Source organism: Ruditapes philippinarum, unplaced genomic scaffold (genome assembly GCF_026571515.1).
Source record: "Ruditapes philippinarum isolate M1 unplaced genomic scaffold, ASM2657151v2 ctg4742_1_1_1_1, whole genome shotgun sequence".
Lineage (NCBI taxonomy): Eukaryota > Metazoa > Mollusca > Bivalvia > Venerida > Veneridae > Ruditapes > Ruditapes philippinarum.
In genome coordinates, this window is record NW_026861815.1 from 222,104 (window position 1) to 238,363 (window position 16,260).

General features: G+C 32.7%; 1 protein-coding gene across 1 annotated transcript in view; it reads right to left on the minus strand.

The window, feature by feature from the left end:
• Window positions 1–1,110: 1,110 nt before the first annotated feature.
• Window positions 1,111–16,260, minus strand: part of LOC132716925 (protein APCDD1-like) — a 28,364-nt gene continuing 13,214 nt past the window's right edge. The window contains exons 3-4 of the mRNA XM_060700270.1: window positions 9,749–10,331; window positions 1,111–4,151 (exon numbers count right to left, since the gene is read on the minus strand). Of these exons, the coding sequence (XP_060556253.1) occupies window positions 3,384–4,151; window positions 9,749–10,331 (1,351 nt within the window). The 3' untranslated portion in view covers window positions 1,111–3,383. The remainder of the gene's footprint in view (window positions 4,152–9,748; window positions 10,332–16,260) is intronic.

A 16,260-nucleotide genomic window follows, 5' to 3' on the forward strand; every position in this document is an offset into this window, starting at 1 on the left:
CTTTTTTTAGAAACTCTTTCCTTGATTTTTTTAGAAACTCTCTCCTTGAAAGAATCAAGAATGTGTGAAGATTCATATGTATGGAAGTTAATCAGGTGACAATTTCAGATATTGAATACACTGGATGGTTTTAAACATCACCAATCAACCTATCTCTTTAAATGTGTGTACCCAACTCCGAGTACCACAATGGGTAATTTGTGTTAATCAGAGATATAAACACCAGTCTGGTGGAATTTTGCTCAAACCAAAAAAAAAAAGATTAATTTATAAAACTATCTACATTTTAAAAAAGACTAATCCTATCTTTAAAAAAATAAACGAATAATCTGATTTTTGTGCACACAATCTATTGGTGTACATCAAATGGTACATTAATCTTAAAATTATTTTTCCCAGTTCTGTCATGTAACAAAACCTTTTTAAATGTGTTTTAAAGAATGAAATGTTATAACATTACAGTACTATTAAAATGAATGTTGAAAAGCTAAACAACGAAAAAGACACAAATGTTACAAATGCTAATATAGTCAATTATCACGATGACACGTTTCCATGAAACCTTAATATCCTCATGACATGAAACATCTTCTGTGGCTGCATCAGACATTTCATTTATGTCGCAATTTTCTGAATCTGCCATTTTGCAAAAAGGTTTTTCTATCTCCGGATTTGGTCGCGATCTCCCCTGAAATCTTTGTACTCTGTGTTAGGAACGCTGGTTTATATGCAAACTTTCTTTAGACAGCGCTTCTGATTTATAGTAGAGTCACAAGTTGAAAATAGTTATCAGTGTAACGGAGGCGCTGTTAATGAAATCAAATAGCAGCTTGTATGGAATAATCGGTACTGGTTCCGAACTTTTGGGGAGCGTGTCACGGACTATGGTCATAAAAACGGCAACCGAAAGTGATCCCTGGGTTGAGATGCAGACAAATTTACCACTAGGTCACCACTCCCCCTTTTAAACCTGCTTAGGATTTGTGCTTCAATATTTAAACAATAACATACGTGAAACCATTAATACTACTTTAGGATGATGTATACATTCTAAAATGTATTCTTATCAAACCAACATAGAGAAAAGAAAAAGAAATAACTGTATAGCAATTTAGTTTTTATATATTTATTTACATAAATACATACATGTACAAATATAATATAAGAGTACTATAAATATATACATTCTCGTCTAATCTTCAGAGGTATTATATAAGAAATGCATCAAAAGCACTTCATAACTGGCTTATTGAATGGGGCGTGTTTGAGCAACAATTAATATTATTTTTTAAAAGGGCGGGAAAATGTATGGAAGACCTTTATCGTCTTCTTTCAACCAAGCCAAAATGAATACCTGCCTACGTTTATTAAAAAGTGTAGAATAGCAAATTAAAGTAATTATGAACAAATGTAAATGCACAATGGTTATAAAGATGAATATTATACTTTGTTTAAAGTCCCATTAAGATCTAATATGCTGTAATCTTCATTTCTTAAAAGAATTTAATTTACAGTTTCGAAAATGGTACCTATTGGCCTTAAAGCTGAGCCATTTTTGTCGTTTTGGTAAATTTGGTCATAAATCAAGTTGTTAAAGTGATTAAATACTTTTTTGGAAGACAAAGTACCACTTGCTTTACCTTTAATAGTTTTATCAAATGACAGTGCTTTCCTCATATGTTCAAAATCCGTATTCAGAAAATTACAAAACAGATGTGTACGAAACTCAAAATGTTTATATAATTCCCAGCTTAAAAGAAAATCATGGTATGTTTGAAACGATATTTCTACTCATGTAACAAAAACAATTGAAAATGACATTCTGCAGCATTACCCTGTGTAATAATCTCCAGTACAAAATAAAATCTTAAAATGTTTAAAATTTATCTCTTTTTGGATTTCCATGAAAACAAAGAAAAACAAATGATTAACATAATTATACACACCTAACAAGATGATCAACTAATGTTGATATAAAATAATGAAAAATAAGGATTAAAATGGGGTTAAAAATGGAAAATTGAATGAAAGTAATGTTTTATGAACACTAAATGATTACAAGTACAATGAACACGAAAGTCGAAAAAGAAAAAAAAAGAACATTTTGATTTTTGGCTAATACCGGAAAAATATGAGTTTTCTCAAAGATGAACTACACTCGTACGTTTGTACATGTAACAAAACGTGCCAAATAAAGATCTTACTTCGAAAATAAGTTTCTAACATTGATAAAATTATGTTTGTCTCTCGGTGAAGGGAAGTGTGCAAATTGTATATTTCCGTACCGACAAAGCCATTTTATTAATCTAAGATGAAATGTATCTGTGCAAGAGTTTAATCAATTTTGAATGAAAGTTGACCGTTAATCTAACATTCACGTTGACTGTTGCAATTATGATTATTGGCTTGTCCTATTATGGTGTATTTAATTCACTGTCTATAAAACTGCTATCAATATGAAAGCACTAAATTTTTATATACTGTAGTTGAAGTGACTTTAAGAATAAAGCTACTGTCAGAATGGAGCCTGGTCAGACTGCATGGAGGTGCAGTCTGACCAGGTGCGATACTCGCTGGCGGCAGAGACTGATCACTTCCGGTTCTAGCAGGGGAAGGGCGGTTAAATTATAATTTCAACATCTCATATGTCAGTTATGAGCATGTATTAACTCTAAAATAGAATAATGTTACAAAGTTACAAAGGCTCGCAAACGATATTTTGAATCTGTGCTGATAATTTTAAATTACATGTATTTACTAGGAAAATGGTTTGCCTTTTAAAGAATAATACTTTTAAAGATAAAGTCTGATTTTGTTTTCAAGTATCATAATTCTTATTATAACAACCTTATTATGCTATTTTAGTGCGCCTTACATTGGAAATAATTTTTTTAAAGTTCAACTTATTATTTAATCGAAACGACGTGATGATGCTAAAATCATTCTATGCAAAAGGTATTATAAGTAGTGACTTGAATTATGCACACACATTTTAGCCTTATAATACTGCAAGTTTCTCGTGTCGATTCCATTGGATAGTCGTGACTTTTATATAATTAATATAGACGGTTGCAGTCGATTCATAAATCATTTTCATATTTTCTCTTATAAAAGAAGCTTGCAGTATTATAAATTCGTTATAGAGTTTTGACAGATTATTTGGCGATATATAAACGGCTCGGGTTATATATAATGTAAACAACCGTTTATGTAAGGCCATATAACATGTCATAAAATCATTATAACTAATATTATAAACGTTTACTAATACTGAGAAATTTTCGACTATTTTTAAATTATGATCGTGCTTATTTCACACACAAAATATTACATGTATATACAATGTGAGGACTGAATGTTTTACTGGCGACAATATAATATATTTACCAAAAGAAATAAATGCTTAAAACCACCAAAAGAATAGATGGTTTAAAAACTGTACCCGTACTAGCTTCAATTTCGTGGTCGTCCGTACTGTAACCTGATAAATGTTTAAAAACTGGTATCGAGTTGTCTGAAACGTCATTTTTGGCGCCACATTTAACAAGTGGACTTTGGAACGAGGTCGGCCTGTTTTTAGGCGTTGCCAGGGATACGTAGTCACTAGGTCTTTGCCCTGCAAACATGAAACTTTTCCTACCCTTGTATTCTGTTTTGATTAACTCATATTCCACATTGGGTAACGTTATGCCAAGTGTGGCACATCCGTTTGTGTCCGTGACATCTTGAGTCACGCCAAGCTTCCACGTACCCGGATTACCACACTCGTTTCCATAGTAACTATTCAAATAATTGACTGTATGGAAGTCCAGCGGCGTTACTTTTAACCTCGAAGTTTTGAAAATATAATGATACGCAGACTTTATTATATCTGACCTATGACCTTTGGCATATGTTCCTTTGACCTCTATTTTGAAAGTTGACTGCGAGCAGAGAGGATCTTTGAAGAATTCATACACGCCCTGCCAGGACTTCCCGCTCGATAGAAACGACAAATATCTTGTCAGGTATTGACCATTTGGTCGGGTTTCACACCTCTGGCTGACCCATTCGCCAGATATGCCAACTTCGATAGATGCAGGTTTGTCTAGTCTCGGCGGTGACGTATGAGTAGCGTTAGTAATTACACGACACACGTGACATCCCTTCGTCTGAAAAGAAAAACAACTCTTGATATAATATTTAAAACAGTAATGTAAGATTAGTTCCCCTTTAACAATGTTGCGCTGACTGATATTTGAACCGGTTCAGATCAAAGTTCATCAGGTTTACATAAAATAATATGAATTCTGTTTACGGTCATTAGCGTTCTTAAATTAAGAATCTGAAAGCGTGAATGAGACCCCTCCGCAGGGTTTCTTCACTCACGTTAATTTGATAATGCTGAATGGTGACACCGGAAATTATATCCTGCGAGCGTCTTAATAACCTTGGAGACAATGTAAGGTGTCGTCTGCAGAATGATGTTCAGAGAATGTAGCCTGCAAATGACACCTAATGCCAGTGGCACCTAATTACAGAATGATTAAGAGAAATGGTCAAGAGGCATAATATTGTTTAATGATCTTGAGGGCCAAAGTAGGATAAGTTTCTGAAATTACTATGATGTTTGATAAAGAATGTGCCTTTAGAAAAATTTGCAGATAGATCTAGATTGAAATTGTAATGGTGCATGAGAAGACATATTTTAAGAACATTTGCTACCGTTTTCATTGTCATATATTTGTATGGACAAAATTGACAGTTTCATAGAATTTATTCAAACTTTGCAGGATTTAAGATTTTTTTTGATCCCCTTTTTGAGGATTAAATGTTCTGCAAATTAAAGGGAAGATAACTAATCCGTAAAATCAGAACACTTCAACACGTCTCAGGAGTGTACATGTATATGTTTACCGTCGTAAATTACGAAATCTAAACTATTTAGCGAGATTTTGATATTTGAGATGGATGACTTTACAAAATCTTAAACAGTATTTTTCGTTTTAAAGTGAGATATTCGTATTATAAACTCTGTATGAATGAAACGAAGTATTTTTTTTAATTGACGAATTTTTATGCCACTATTTACTTAAACATAATGTTTATAAACTATAAATTAGAAAGATATGCTTTGATTTTCATCTCTCTTTTTTTTGCATAATCTCATTGAGATAACAAGTGTTTTGATATACGCCCGACTTGAAATATCGAAATCAAAACATACCCTATACTGTACAGTGTATTAAAATAGATGAATAATTACAGTTGAAAAGAAAAACAACAAATTATCGTGTATCTATCTTAAATCATTCCTGTAGTTCGTCTTATTTCAATTTTAATCACCAAAATCTACATCTGATATAAAGAGCGATATGTTACCCACCCATGTTTCCCGTGCTAAACAGGCCTATTAGACGGGTAAACAAATTGGTAACTAGCCTCTTCGACACTGATATATTCTCATCGAAAATTCGACCGGCTACCACTTAAAATTATTTGTTTTTAGTTTAACAAGACACAAACATCTCAGGCTTTCACTTCATCGTCCACTGAAAGAGGGAAGTTAAGTAGTCTGGAAAAATAATGTTTGTAAAGTGGCATTCAGAATGTCTTTGATTTTTATCTAGTACACACGTTAGCTTTCATTTCATTTGAAGCGTAACATATTCAACGTGACGTTCTGCCATTCTTTAATAGATGGAATTTAATTAAGCTACAAATGTCTGGGTTAGCCATTATGAAACGAACGTTCTTTGATTCAAGGTGATATCTTGAAATATATGTCATATCTGTATAAAAAATTAATAGAGAAATATATTTTATGTCTACAAGACTTTTTTTATTAATTTCAGTTATTTTTTTTATCATTATTTTTATTTTATTTTATTTTATTTTACTTTACTTTACTTTACTTTACTTTACTTTACTTTACTTTACTTTACTTTACTTTTTACTCTTTTTAGTTACTAAGTATGATCCCTTATTTGATAAAAACTAGTATTAAGAAAATTTGTGGTGGTAATATCTTTAAAATGTCGTGCAATGTAAAAAGGAAAACGCATATTCACACGATTTTTAATAAAGAAAGTCTTTTTTCTTTTTACACCATTCTGAAAAAAATGACGTTAAAGTAAATGTAATTCATATTATCCTGACGCTTTTGGCCGACGAATCTAGGTAATTCAACCGGTCACACACGTAACTTATGATGTACAAGTCTCTAAAGTAAGTAATACGTATACACGCTCAGGAAGGAAAAAAAACATGCTTGTTGTTTGATGCATTTTATTAACTAACCGTGATAATCACTCTTGTGAAACCTGGACTAGTTTTCTGAATACAAACGCAGGGTAGGCTTTCTATCGCACAAATAGCTGAATCCTTGATGTTGAATCCTTGACTCTTTAAAATATGCAAACATTTGCATTCTTTATCTAATTGAGTCAATATCAATTTACGAAATGATATTTCAGGGAACCATACTTGTTTTGCAAATCAGAATAACACGTGTAAATTATACCGTAAAAAAACCTTGATAAACATGCATGTTATGCACTTTGAAGTTAAGTTAATGCATTGATAGCATGTTACTGAAATTGATACATTAAAACCTTAAAATGATAAACTTTATTTTGAATTACCACAACAATATATTTTTTGCCTTCGTAGGCGATTTAAACAAAAAAAATAACTTTGAACAGGCAAATTGTAAACAAACCGCATTGCATCATGGTATATAAATTAACGTGTATTATATTCATTAACGATTAACCCGCTGTATTTTTGTAATGGATTTGTCCATCTTCCATTTTTGGAACTGTCCATTATGAAATAGGGGATATCATGATAAAAAACTTTAGTCAGCCGTCAGCAGACGACACTGATATGCAGACTGGCCTGTCTGCTATTTACTATCGGGTCCATTCCTGTAAGGGTTAAGAGTGATGTAACCAAAGTATTTCCTGCCTCGACTTGTTAATTTTTGATATAATAGTATAATCATGGTAAATCATTCTGAAAAAAGCCCCAAAACAACGAAAAAGCTGTACAATCGCATTATTTACATATTTTTAAAATCGCATTTTCACGCAACGTCACACGCGAATATCACGTGTATTTAAGAAAACTAAAATGAAATGTTCCATGGGAAAATATTCCATTGATATTTTAAGTAGATTCAGAAGATTTCGCGCATGCGCTACCGTCCTGGTGTTTGTAAAGCGTCATACTTTAAATCTGTACCACAATTATACAAGAACTGATATTTCTTAAAACTTAAAGGTAAAATTGTTTGTTTTTCTTCAAACGTGTAATTAACATTTAACAAGGCCTTAATTTCGAAAGTAATGTAAATTTAAAAAAAAATTGCAAAGCGAGGAAAATTGTGCCCAGTCAGGATATTTAATACAAGATTTTAGGCTAAGTGCAGAAAGGAAAGTTAAATTATTTTGATAAATGGTATCAGTTTAATATTTTTCTTTAACCAGTTAAGATTTACTATATATAATGTTACAATGATATAGATGCAACATTTCAAAACAATTTAAGGAAATGTTTAATGTGAGCTACAAACTATCCAACATGTAACATATTTGATTCCTTCAGACGCCGCGTGCGCTCGCCTCAAGAAATACAATATTCTACATATTGGACAGTGAATCGACAACTTTTAATCCTTCACCCTTGAAAATGTTTTGCATAATACTAGTATATGAGCCGCGTCATGACATAACCAACATAATGCATTTGCGACCAGCATGGATCCAGACCAGCCTGCGCATCCGCGCAGACTGATCAGGATCCTTGCTGTTCGCTTACAAACCCTATAACAAGTAGCAAGTAGAGAAACTGATAGCGAACAGCATGGATCCTGATAAGACTGCGCGGATGCGCAGGCTGGTTTGGATCCATGCTTGTCGCAAAAGCACTTTGTTGGTTTTGTCGTGACGCGGCTCATATAAAGCATGCGAGTAAATAATGGTGTTTCTGAAAAGCTTGATAAGTCACACAATTTGATGATTATCTCGCTTGTAACTTTTATGCAAATTGGGTTCATTTGCGTAGGTAAGTATATAATTACAAGTTAAATAGACATGTTAAACATCTTCAAAGGAATCTTTACAAGCGTATTCATGACCAGACATAAGTGAATCCTATTTAACTAAGTTGCTCCGGGTCGAAAGTCATTTACATTATGGTGAATAACGTAACATTAGAATTCAGCATTTACCCCAATACACCTGTGATTATACCCGCATACACCGGCAATTTCGTGAAAACGGAGACAGGGACGTGTCGGGGGGGGCATTGTTTGGTAAATGGGCGTGCTGTTTAAATTTTAGGGTTTTGTGAAACATTTAAGTCCATTAGGAGACAAATTTATATCTTTCTGTATACGTTTAGACTTTGAGTTTATGTTTCACCCTGAAGTTAAATTACATTTTACACAGCGGTATAATTTAGTTATATATTTTCCAAAATGGCCCACTAGCAGAAACACAATACCCGTTTTAATTTCTTGCTTTTTGAATTTCGAGGTTTAGAATAAATAATGACGATTACCGGGTTCTTTAATTCAAACGTGTTAGACCTAAATTGTAACCGGGTTATAGAAATTGATATGTATTTATTTCGTAACATAAGTTTCTATCCGCTCCCATCCTTCTTTATGCGATATATTGGACAAATAAGAAATAAAGATGTATAACTTTAAGAAAAATATAAAAGACATGTTTTCAAAAATAGATTTAGATTTGAAGTTAAAAACAATACAGTGTCGTCAACATGGTTTTAGTGTGATGACGTGGGCACAGAATTTGACGCCCTAGCGTGACTTTATTCAATGACGTAACACACTGCGCCGGAAACGTTTAAAGATGCGTTCAAATTTAAAATTGGACACGCGCGCAAAAAGAAAATCACGAGAATCAACGCGCGATCACGTGCTCTTTTGTGGCTATTTCAATGTGTTTAAAGACGATGTAACATGTACGGACGTTCTGTAATATAAGTGATAACATTTAAATGTTTGCTGCCAAACCCTGTATTTAATGTCACATTTATTAATTGAAACACTCGTAAAAACTGCGGGTCGCTGCATTAAAATGCTGTGAAAATAAACGAGCCCAATTTAAGAAACGCAATATGGCGTTTAAAGGAGATTGAATAAATGACAATGTCCTTTTATATTGTCTTCTTTTGTAAGATTTATTTTCAAACTTTATATGGAGCCGAAAGACGAATGATCTAAAGAAATAAATATGTCATCTGTAAGAAGTCCAAACGTTACGAATTTATGCGAACGAATCACACGCTAATTGTAGCATTGAAAATGCACTTTACGTATTTCGCTTTATAACATACATAAACTATGAAGGGTCTGATATGACGGCCTAATATATAAACGATAAAAGTAATATTTAACACGGAGAAATGAAAAGTTAACATTTTGACAATTTCCGTTCGATTACGTTTCCAACGAATGTTTGTTTGGCATCTCCCGAAAGTGTCCGGAAATCGCTATATAGATTTGGTATATATAGAACTAGAATATTAATTTCAATAATTTAAGAAATCTGCTATAAATGCTCGAAAAAATAAACATATTTATGATAAATTATTGTTGAGTAGTGTTTGTGCCTTTAATCTGTATGAAGTGCTATAAGCATATTTCTTTCCATGACGTCATACCTCTCACATGCTTATCATACCGCACGTGATCTTCATGGTACCTGTTAGAAATGATTTAATCAGAATAAATACCAACCTTTGACTTCACGAGCGGCGTCTGGTAGTGAGTTGGTACATATTGCCTTCTGTATTTCATATTCGTACTGATATCACCTAAAAATAGTTCACTTTTTGCACGTGTTTTACTTGTAATATCACTTTTATGACCCGAGTTTATTTTTCTTTTCTCTACCCTGACTAGCTGCAGTTCATTCATTGTAAAATTAAATATCTTAGCACAGTCAAAATCTCTTTCAATAAAGTCATTATTTATATTGTTTTTACTATATTTCGTAAACTGGAAAATTGGGAATTTTTTGTACGGAAGCACAAAAGTGACTTCAGATTGTTTGCAGTATCGCACCATAAGCTTCTCAAATAGTTCCGCATTTTCTTGAGAATATGGAATGACTGAAATATCTGACAATGTATATCTGGTTTCATATGCCCCGGGGGTCCTCCACGAGGGTCGGGTAATTTTCACTGACCCCTTAGCATTAATAGAATGAGAGGGACGCTGACAATTTTCGTCCTCATAGTAAAATATCTGACTCTGGAAACTGTTCCGTCGAAATAAATATTTCCTCAAAACAAACTCTGGACCTGGTCTTGTCTCACAACTGAAATGAGATACAAAAAATATCATCATTATTAATAAATTGTAGTTTCACACTAATTTAAGTGAAATGTGGTGCTTTTTATCCAGACTAATCACACTTATTGTAAAATTTGGTTTATATTCAAGTTTCAATAAAATGTGGTTTAAAATTGTGTTTCTACTCGACTTAATAAAATGCAGTGCTTTTCATTTTGACTGGAATGTTAAAAGTCCCAAAATATTGAAACCGTATATTTGTCATATAAAAATGTGTAGATCAGATGGAAATAAATGCTTAAAATACTAAAACACTCGGATGAGTTTAATTTTGAATATCGCACCAAATCATGACTTAAGTAAAAAAAAACTCAGTTCGGTTTAATTGTAAAATAAATTTCAAAATAATATCCTATCTTCAGTTCCTCTTAATTTTCGATCAAGAGTCAGTTTGTAGCTACGGAAATTAAGCAGCCATTTATAAATATGAATATATTTTTTAACATCTCAAAATACTTTTAATATATTCTTAAATTTCGTTTTCCGATTAAAGCAAATATATAAACGTATAAATGATAACAGAGTGCATTTGTATATCTCACATTTTGTATTGTATAATTTAAATTATACGATGCTATGTATTGTATATACTTATCATCTATTATATGTACATAACTTCTTTTGTAAATATGTTTTGCTCTCCAGTATTTGGGGATAATAAATAAGTATAAAATATTAATAATAAAAATTGGTTTAAACATATAATAAACATTCTGCAAATAGCTATATTCACGCCCGTTTAACTCACAACGAGTGAAAAATGTCCATCGGTAAAAATGTTGTGAGCAACTTCCGTTCCTCGTTGTGAGCACCCATCTTTGACGTGTGACACGATAAACAAGGTGAGTTTTTCATAATTTTTGAAGATTACAGACATTTATGTAAAAATATCGAAATGCAGTTAGCTAGCGATGTGTTTTCCGAGTATGCACATGTAAAGATATTGCCTGTTGGTGGACAATTTGATGGAAATACCGTGCGACGCAGTCACTCGGGGTAGCAGGAAAACTGGAGACAACTTCTCTTTGGACCTAATTTAACATTGAAAACGTCGATTCTGGTGACGTTTTGTGCATTCTAACCTAAAACAGATGCCCACAAGTCTTCAGCGTAAATTATTATCTGAAAGTCTTCATAGAAACGAAGATATACCCTTTTTTGCTTTAATCCTCGTTGTGAGCACCATAACCTCGTTGTGAGCAAGACAAGCGCAGTGCGTGTATGGTTTTAATATGTAATTCAGATGGTGAAAATATAATTTTCAATCTACCACAGCAATTAAAACGTTTTTGCACAGCAGCATTTCTTTGCAAGACGTTGTGCATACCCCAAAGGGAGGCATATTAGTTTTGAACTGTCCGTCTGTCAGTCCGTCAATCTGTCCGAAAACTTTAACATTGGCCATAACTTCCTTATTAGTAAACGGATTTGATTCATATTTGAACACAACATCCCTTAGCACAAGACCTTCCTACGGACCTGTATTTTTTTACCTTGGCCCCTGAATGGCCTTTACCTTGAAGGTCAAATTGTCCAAAAACATTTAAGATTGGCCATAATGTCCTGGCATAATGTTTAGGCACAACACATCTTTGGACAAGGCCTTTCAGCTATCCTATATTCTTTTGACCTTGACCCCTGAATGACCTTCACCTTGAAGGTCAAATTGTCCAAAAACTTAAAAATTGGTCATAACTTCCTTATTAGCATACGGATTCTACTCATATTTTGAAACAACACCCCTTTAGGCAAGACCTTCAAACTGATCTGTATTTTTTTTACCTTGTACCCTGAATGACCTTCTAGAACATCCAAAAACTTTAACATTGGTCATAACTTCTTTATAAGTAAGTGGAATTAATTCATATTTGGACACAATGCCCCTTTGGACAAGACCTTCCAACTGACCTATAGTTATTTCACCTTGACCTTGAATGACCTTCACATTGAAGATCTAATTGTCCAAAAACAAATAATCTATCTGGTCCATATTTCAAAGGACAAAGCACCACTTCGGGGGCATTGTCAACTTACCGTGATAGTTCTTGTTCTACATAACTTGGTCAGTCTTCAGCTCAGGATAAACACATGTATGTGTGTATCACACAGATTGTGAAATTGTTGAAATATTCACAAACTCCCCGTGATGTTCACTCGTGCCACACTAGAGTATACGAAATAAAATAGCTGATTTACCTCCACTGATAAGTTCTTCTGTTAATCTGATGACTTGTGAATATGAAGAATAATTTTCAAAAAAGAAAAAGAAGAACTTTTGCAAAGAAAAACTATTGTACAAAAACGTTTTGATTGCTTTTGGTAGATTGAAAATTGTATTCTTGCCATTTGAATTACATATTAAAACCAGACAAGCTCTGCGCTTGTCTTGCTCACAACGAGGTTTTGGTGCTCACAACGAGGATTAAAGTAAAAAAGGGTATATCTTCGTTTCTATGAAGACTTTCAGATAATAATTTACGCTGAAGACTTGTGGGCATCTGTTTTAGGTTAGAATGCACAAAACGTCACCAGAATCGACGTTTTCAATGTTAAATTAGGTTCAAAGAGAAGTTGTCTCCAGTTTTCCTGCTACCCCGAGTGACTGCGTCGCACGGTATTTCCATCAAATTGTCCACCAACAGGCAATATCTTTACATGTGCATACTCGGAAAACACATCGCTAGCTAACTGCATTTCGATATTTTTACATAAATGTCTGTAATCTTCAAAAATTATGAAAAACTCACCTTGTTTATCGTGTCACACGTCAAAGATGGGTGCTCACAACGAGGAACGGAAGTTGCTCACAACATTTTTACCGATGGACATTTTTCACTCGTTGTGAGTTAAACGGGCGTGATATTATACCTCATTTGCATACGCCCCTCTATATTTAATATGACGTCATCCGGTCCATAAACCGCATACAGACCGGGGGCGGTCCATAATTCTTATATGGACCGGATGACGTCATATTAAATACAGAAGGGCGTATGCAAATAGGGTATAATATTTTATTTTGTTGTTAAATGAGTCTTTTTACTAAATTTTTTGTTTTGTTTCACATAAATGTATTATATATTGATCAAAAGTCATGATTTGTCATTAAATTAATTATAAATTTTATTAATACAGTTTGTGAAAATCTGAAAGTTCGGCTTTTTTGCCAGTTTAATTTGATTTACAAAAATTTGAATAACAAAAGAAGAGCATGATTTTTTTTTTTGCTGTATCGCTTGAAAATCTTGAAAATAATAATAAAAAATTCGACAATGGTTTGAGATATTTCACACAGTGAACAAATAACTTATTATTTGAAAGCAAATTATAGTAAAAATGACAGCAACAAAAGGGATGAAAAAATTAAGATTCGGTATAATATAACAAATAAAACATGGCCTTTCGGGCAAAATACAAGTTTACGGACTGGTTGGTCAGACCTCGGAAGGTATATGGCCCTCAGCTGCGCTTCGGGCCATATACCTTCCTCAGTCTGACCAACCAGTCCGTAAACTTGCATATTGCCCTCAAGGCCATGTTTTATTTGTTAAATGAATACTACTAGATATCAGGTAACAACAACACTCACACCTTCCCAACTCTACGATCAATTTTTTTAGCCCCTTTCCTAAAAAAAGAAAGAGCCAAGAGTTCAATTTGAAATTTTACAATTTAACCTTGAAAACATTCAAACAGACAATGTTCTGGATATTTATGCTGACATTTTAATGACCGCAGTAATTTGACCAGAAATGATGAACCCCCCATTTTTACTCCACATTCCATTACGCTTTAAGTACCCAAAGACACTAAAAATAACACAACTAATTTATTGTACATGATCTGTTAATCATAGGTGAGTAAATGGTGAAAAAAAAAGATTTACACATATCATCATTGTTGTTGCTTGTTGTTGTTTGTTTTTTTTACGATATTTACATAGATTATTAGCTATAAATATTTTGACAAGTTATATGGTCCAGTATAAACGGCGAGAAATGTTTATTATTTTAGCATTTAAACAATCGTTTATACACAGAATAACCACCTATATAACGAATTTCTAATACTGTTATATTGAATTATTTGAATAAAAAATGAAATGAAATGAAAATTAATTCATAGAATCATAGCGACCGTGTAAATAATCCGGAGTGAAAACTACCACAACCACCACCAAATTTTCCATTGAAAATCGATGTAACAAAAGTGCAATTTTAAAAAGGTGGTTAAGAATTATACATAACTGGTTTTATTTTTTGTTTTTTTTTATAAAGATAGTATCGGTATTTTCTGTAATATATATTGCAATGCGCGCGGAGACTCCATTCAGTCGGGGTTTAAGTATATTCGATGATTAGACAATTGAAATGAGTAATTTTATCAATGTTTTACCTAAATTTCGATAAATCTATCTCATTATTTTAAAAACATTTTTTGTAAATAATGTACAAAGGTAGATAGTAAACTTGCGATAACCTTTTACAACTCAAGTAGACCATGATTGTGTTTATCATCAAAGAAAATAGACATCAAAAGTTTGCATTTTTTGTAAATATGTTCTAAAATATGAGTATAGACTCGTTCTGTCTGTCACATTTTCGTTTGCTCAAAAGTCAAAGAATTATATAAATCATATAAAATCTTCATCGCAATCATAATCATCATCATCATCATCATCATTTACAACAGCAACAACAACATCCTAGTCAGTAGCGTGTCCGTCTACATTAAGAACCTTAGAATGATTTTGAGCCACAACAACTTTGCCAGTGTAAGAAGGCGGTCAGCGAACAGAAGCCCTTACAAAACCTCAAATATTTTCATAATTAGATTTGAGCCCGTTCAATGCCCCGCTGTGTTGGGGGAAGGCCAGTCATACACTTAACACTGGTGTGCTATTCATCTAAGCAGACCGGGTACCTAAATGTCACGCCATGCCACTTAAAACAAACAAATGACCGCGTTTGTTCATGCTTGTACTGTGTGTCCTTATTTAAATTCGATTAAAATATAAATATTGTTTGTTTACACTCTTCCACCATTTATGTTTTCATTACTTGTAAGTGTTTTGCAAATAAAGAATTTACATGTGTTCTGATTATTTTGGGCGGTCCGGATTTTTTATTTTCGTTTAAACGAATTTTTTTTTACTGTTCAGACTGTGAAGAATGAATGAGCTTGACTGTCAGTGTTGAAAATTAAATTATTTTACAAATAAACTATATTTTGTTTGTATTACTATGTAAACTAAATTATGGAGAAAGGTTGCTGAAACTAAATCAAATACAAATGCATGGGAGAAATATAGCAAACCCTTGGTTGTATTTATATTTTATAATAATCAAACATGTTTTACTTAATGGTTTCACAGAGAAAAATGTATACATTTCTAACAATTTGCACTATTTTCATAATGATACATGAGTTAATGTTTTTCTGTATTACATGTATATATTAAATGTACATTTATTTGTTTCGCCTCTGATGATATAATGCAAAGAATCTCATATTGACACTATTTGCCGTTAATTTTTTAAACCTTATAAGTAATAATAGTTTTCTTTTTAAATTAAATTTAATGGTTTTTTTTCAAAAATAAACTATATTCGGAATCCTTTGCCCAATTTGAAACTTTGCTATATGGCACGGATGAGAGAGACGTAATTAAATTATATTATATATGACATCCCTGTGACAACTATAATGTTTCTCTAAATAAGATACGCGTGTCATATGTCAAAACTATACTAGTAAACTGTTAAACTAATGGACTGAGGACCGTACTTTAGTGAGGACTAAAATATTAACATCATCTCGTAATGTCTATATGCCGTGTTGTTTTGTAGACATTACTTGTATTTATTTAAGCTATTTATCCGTGTATCATACAG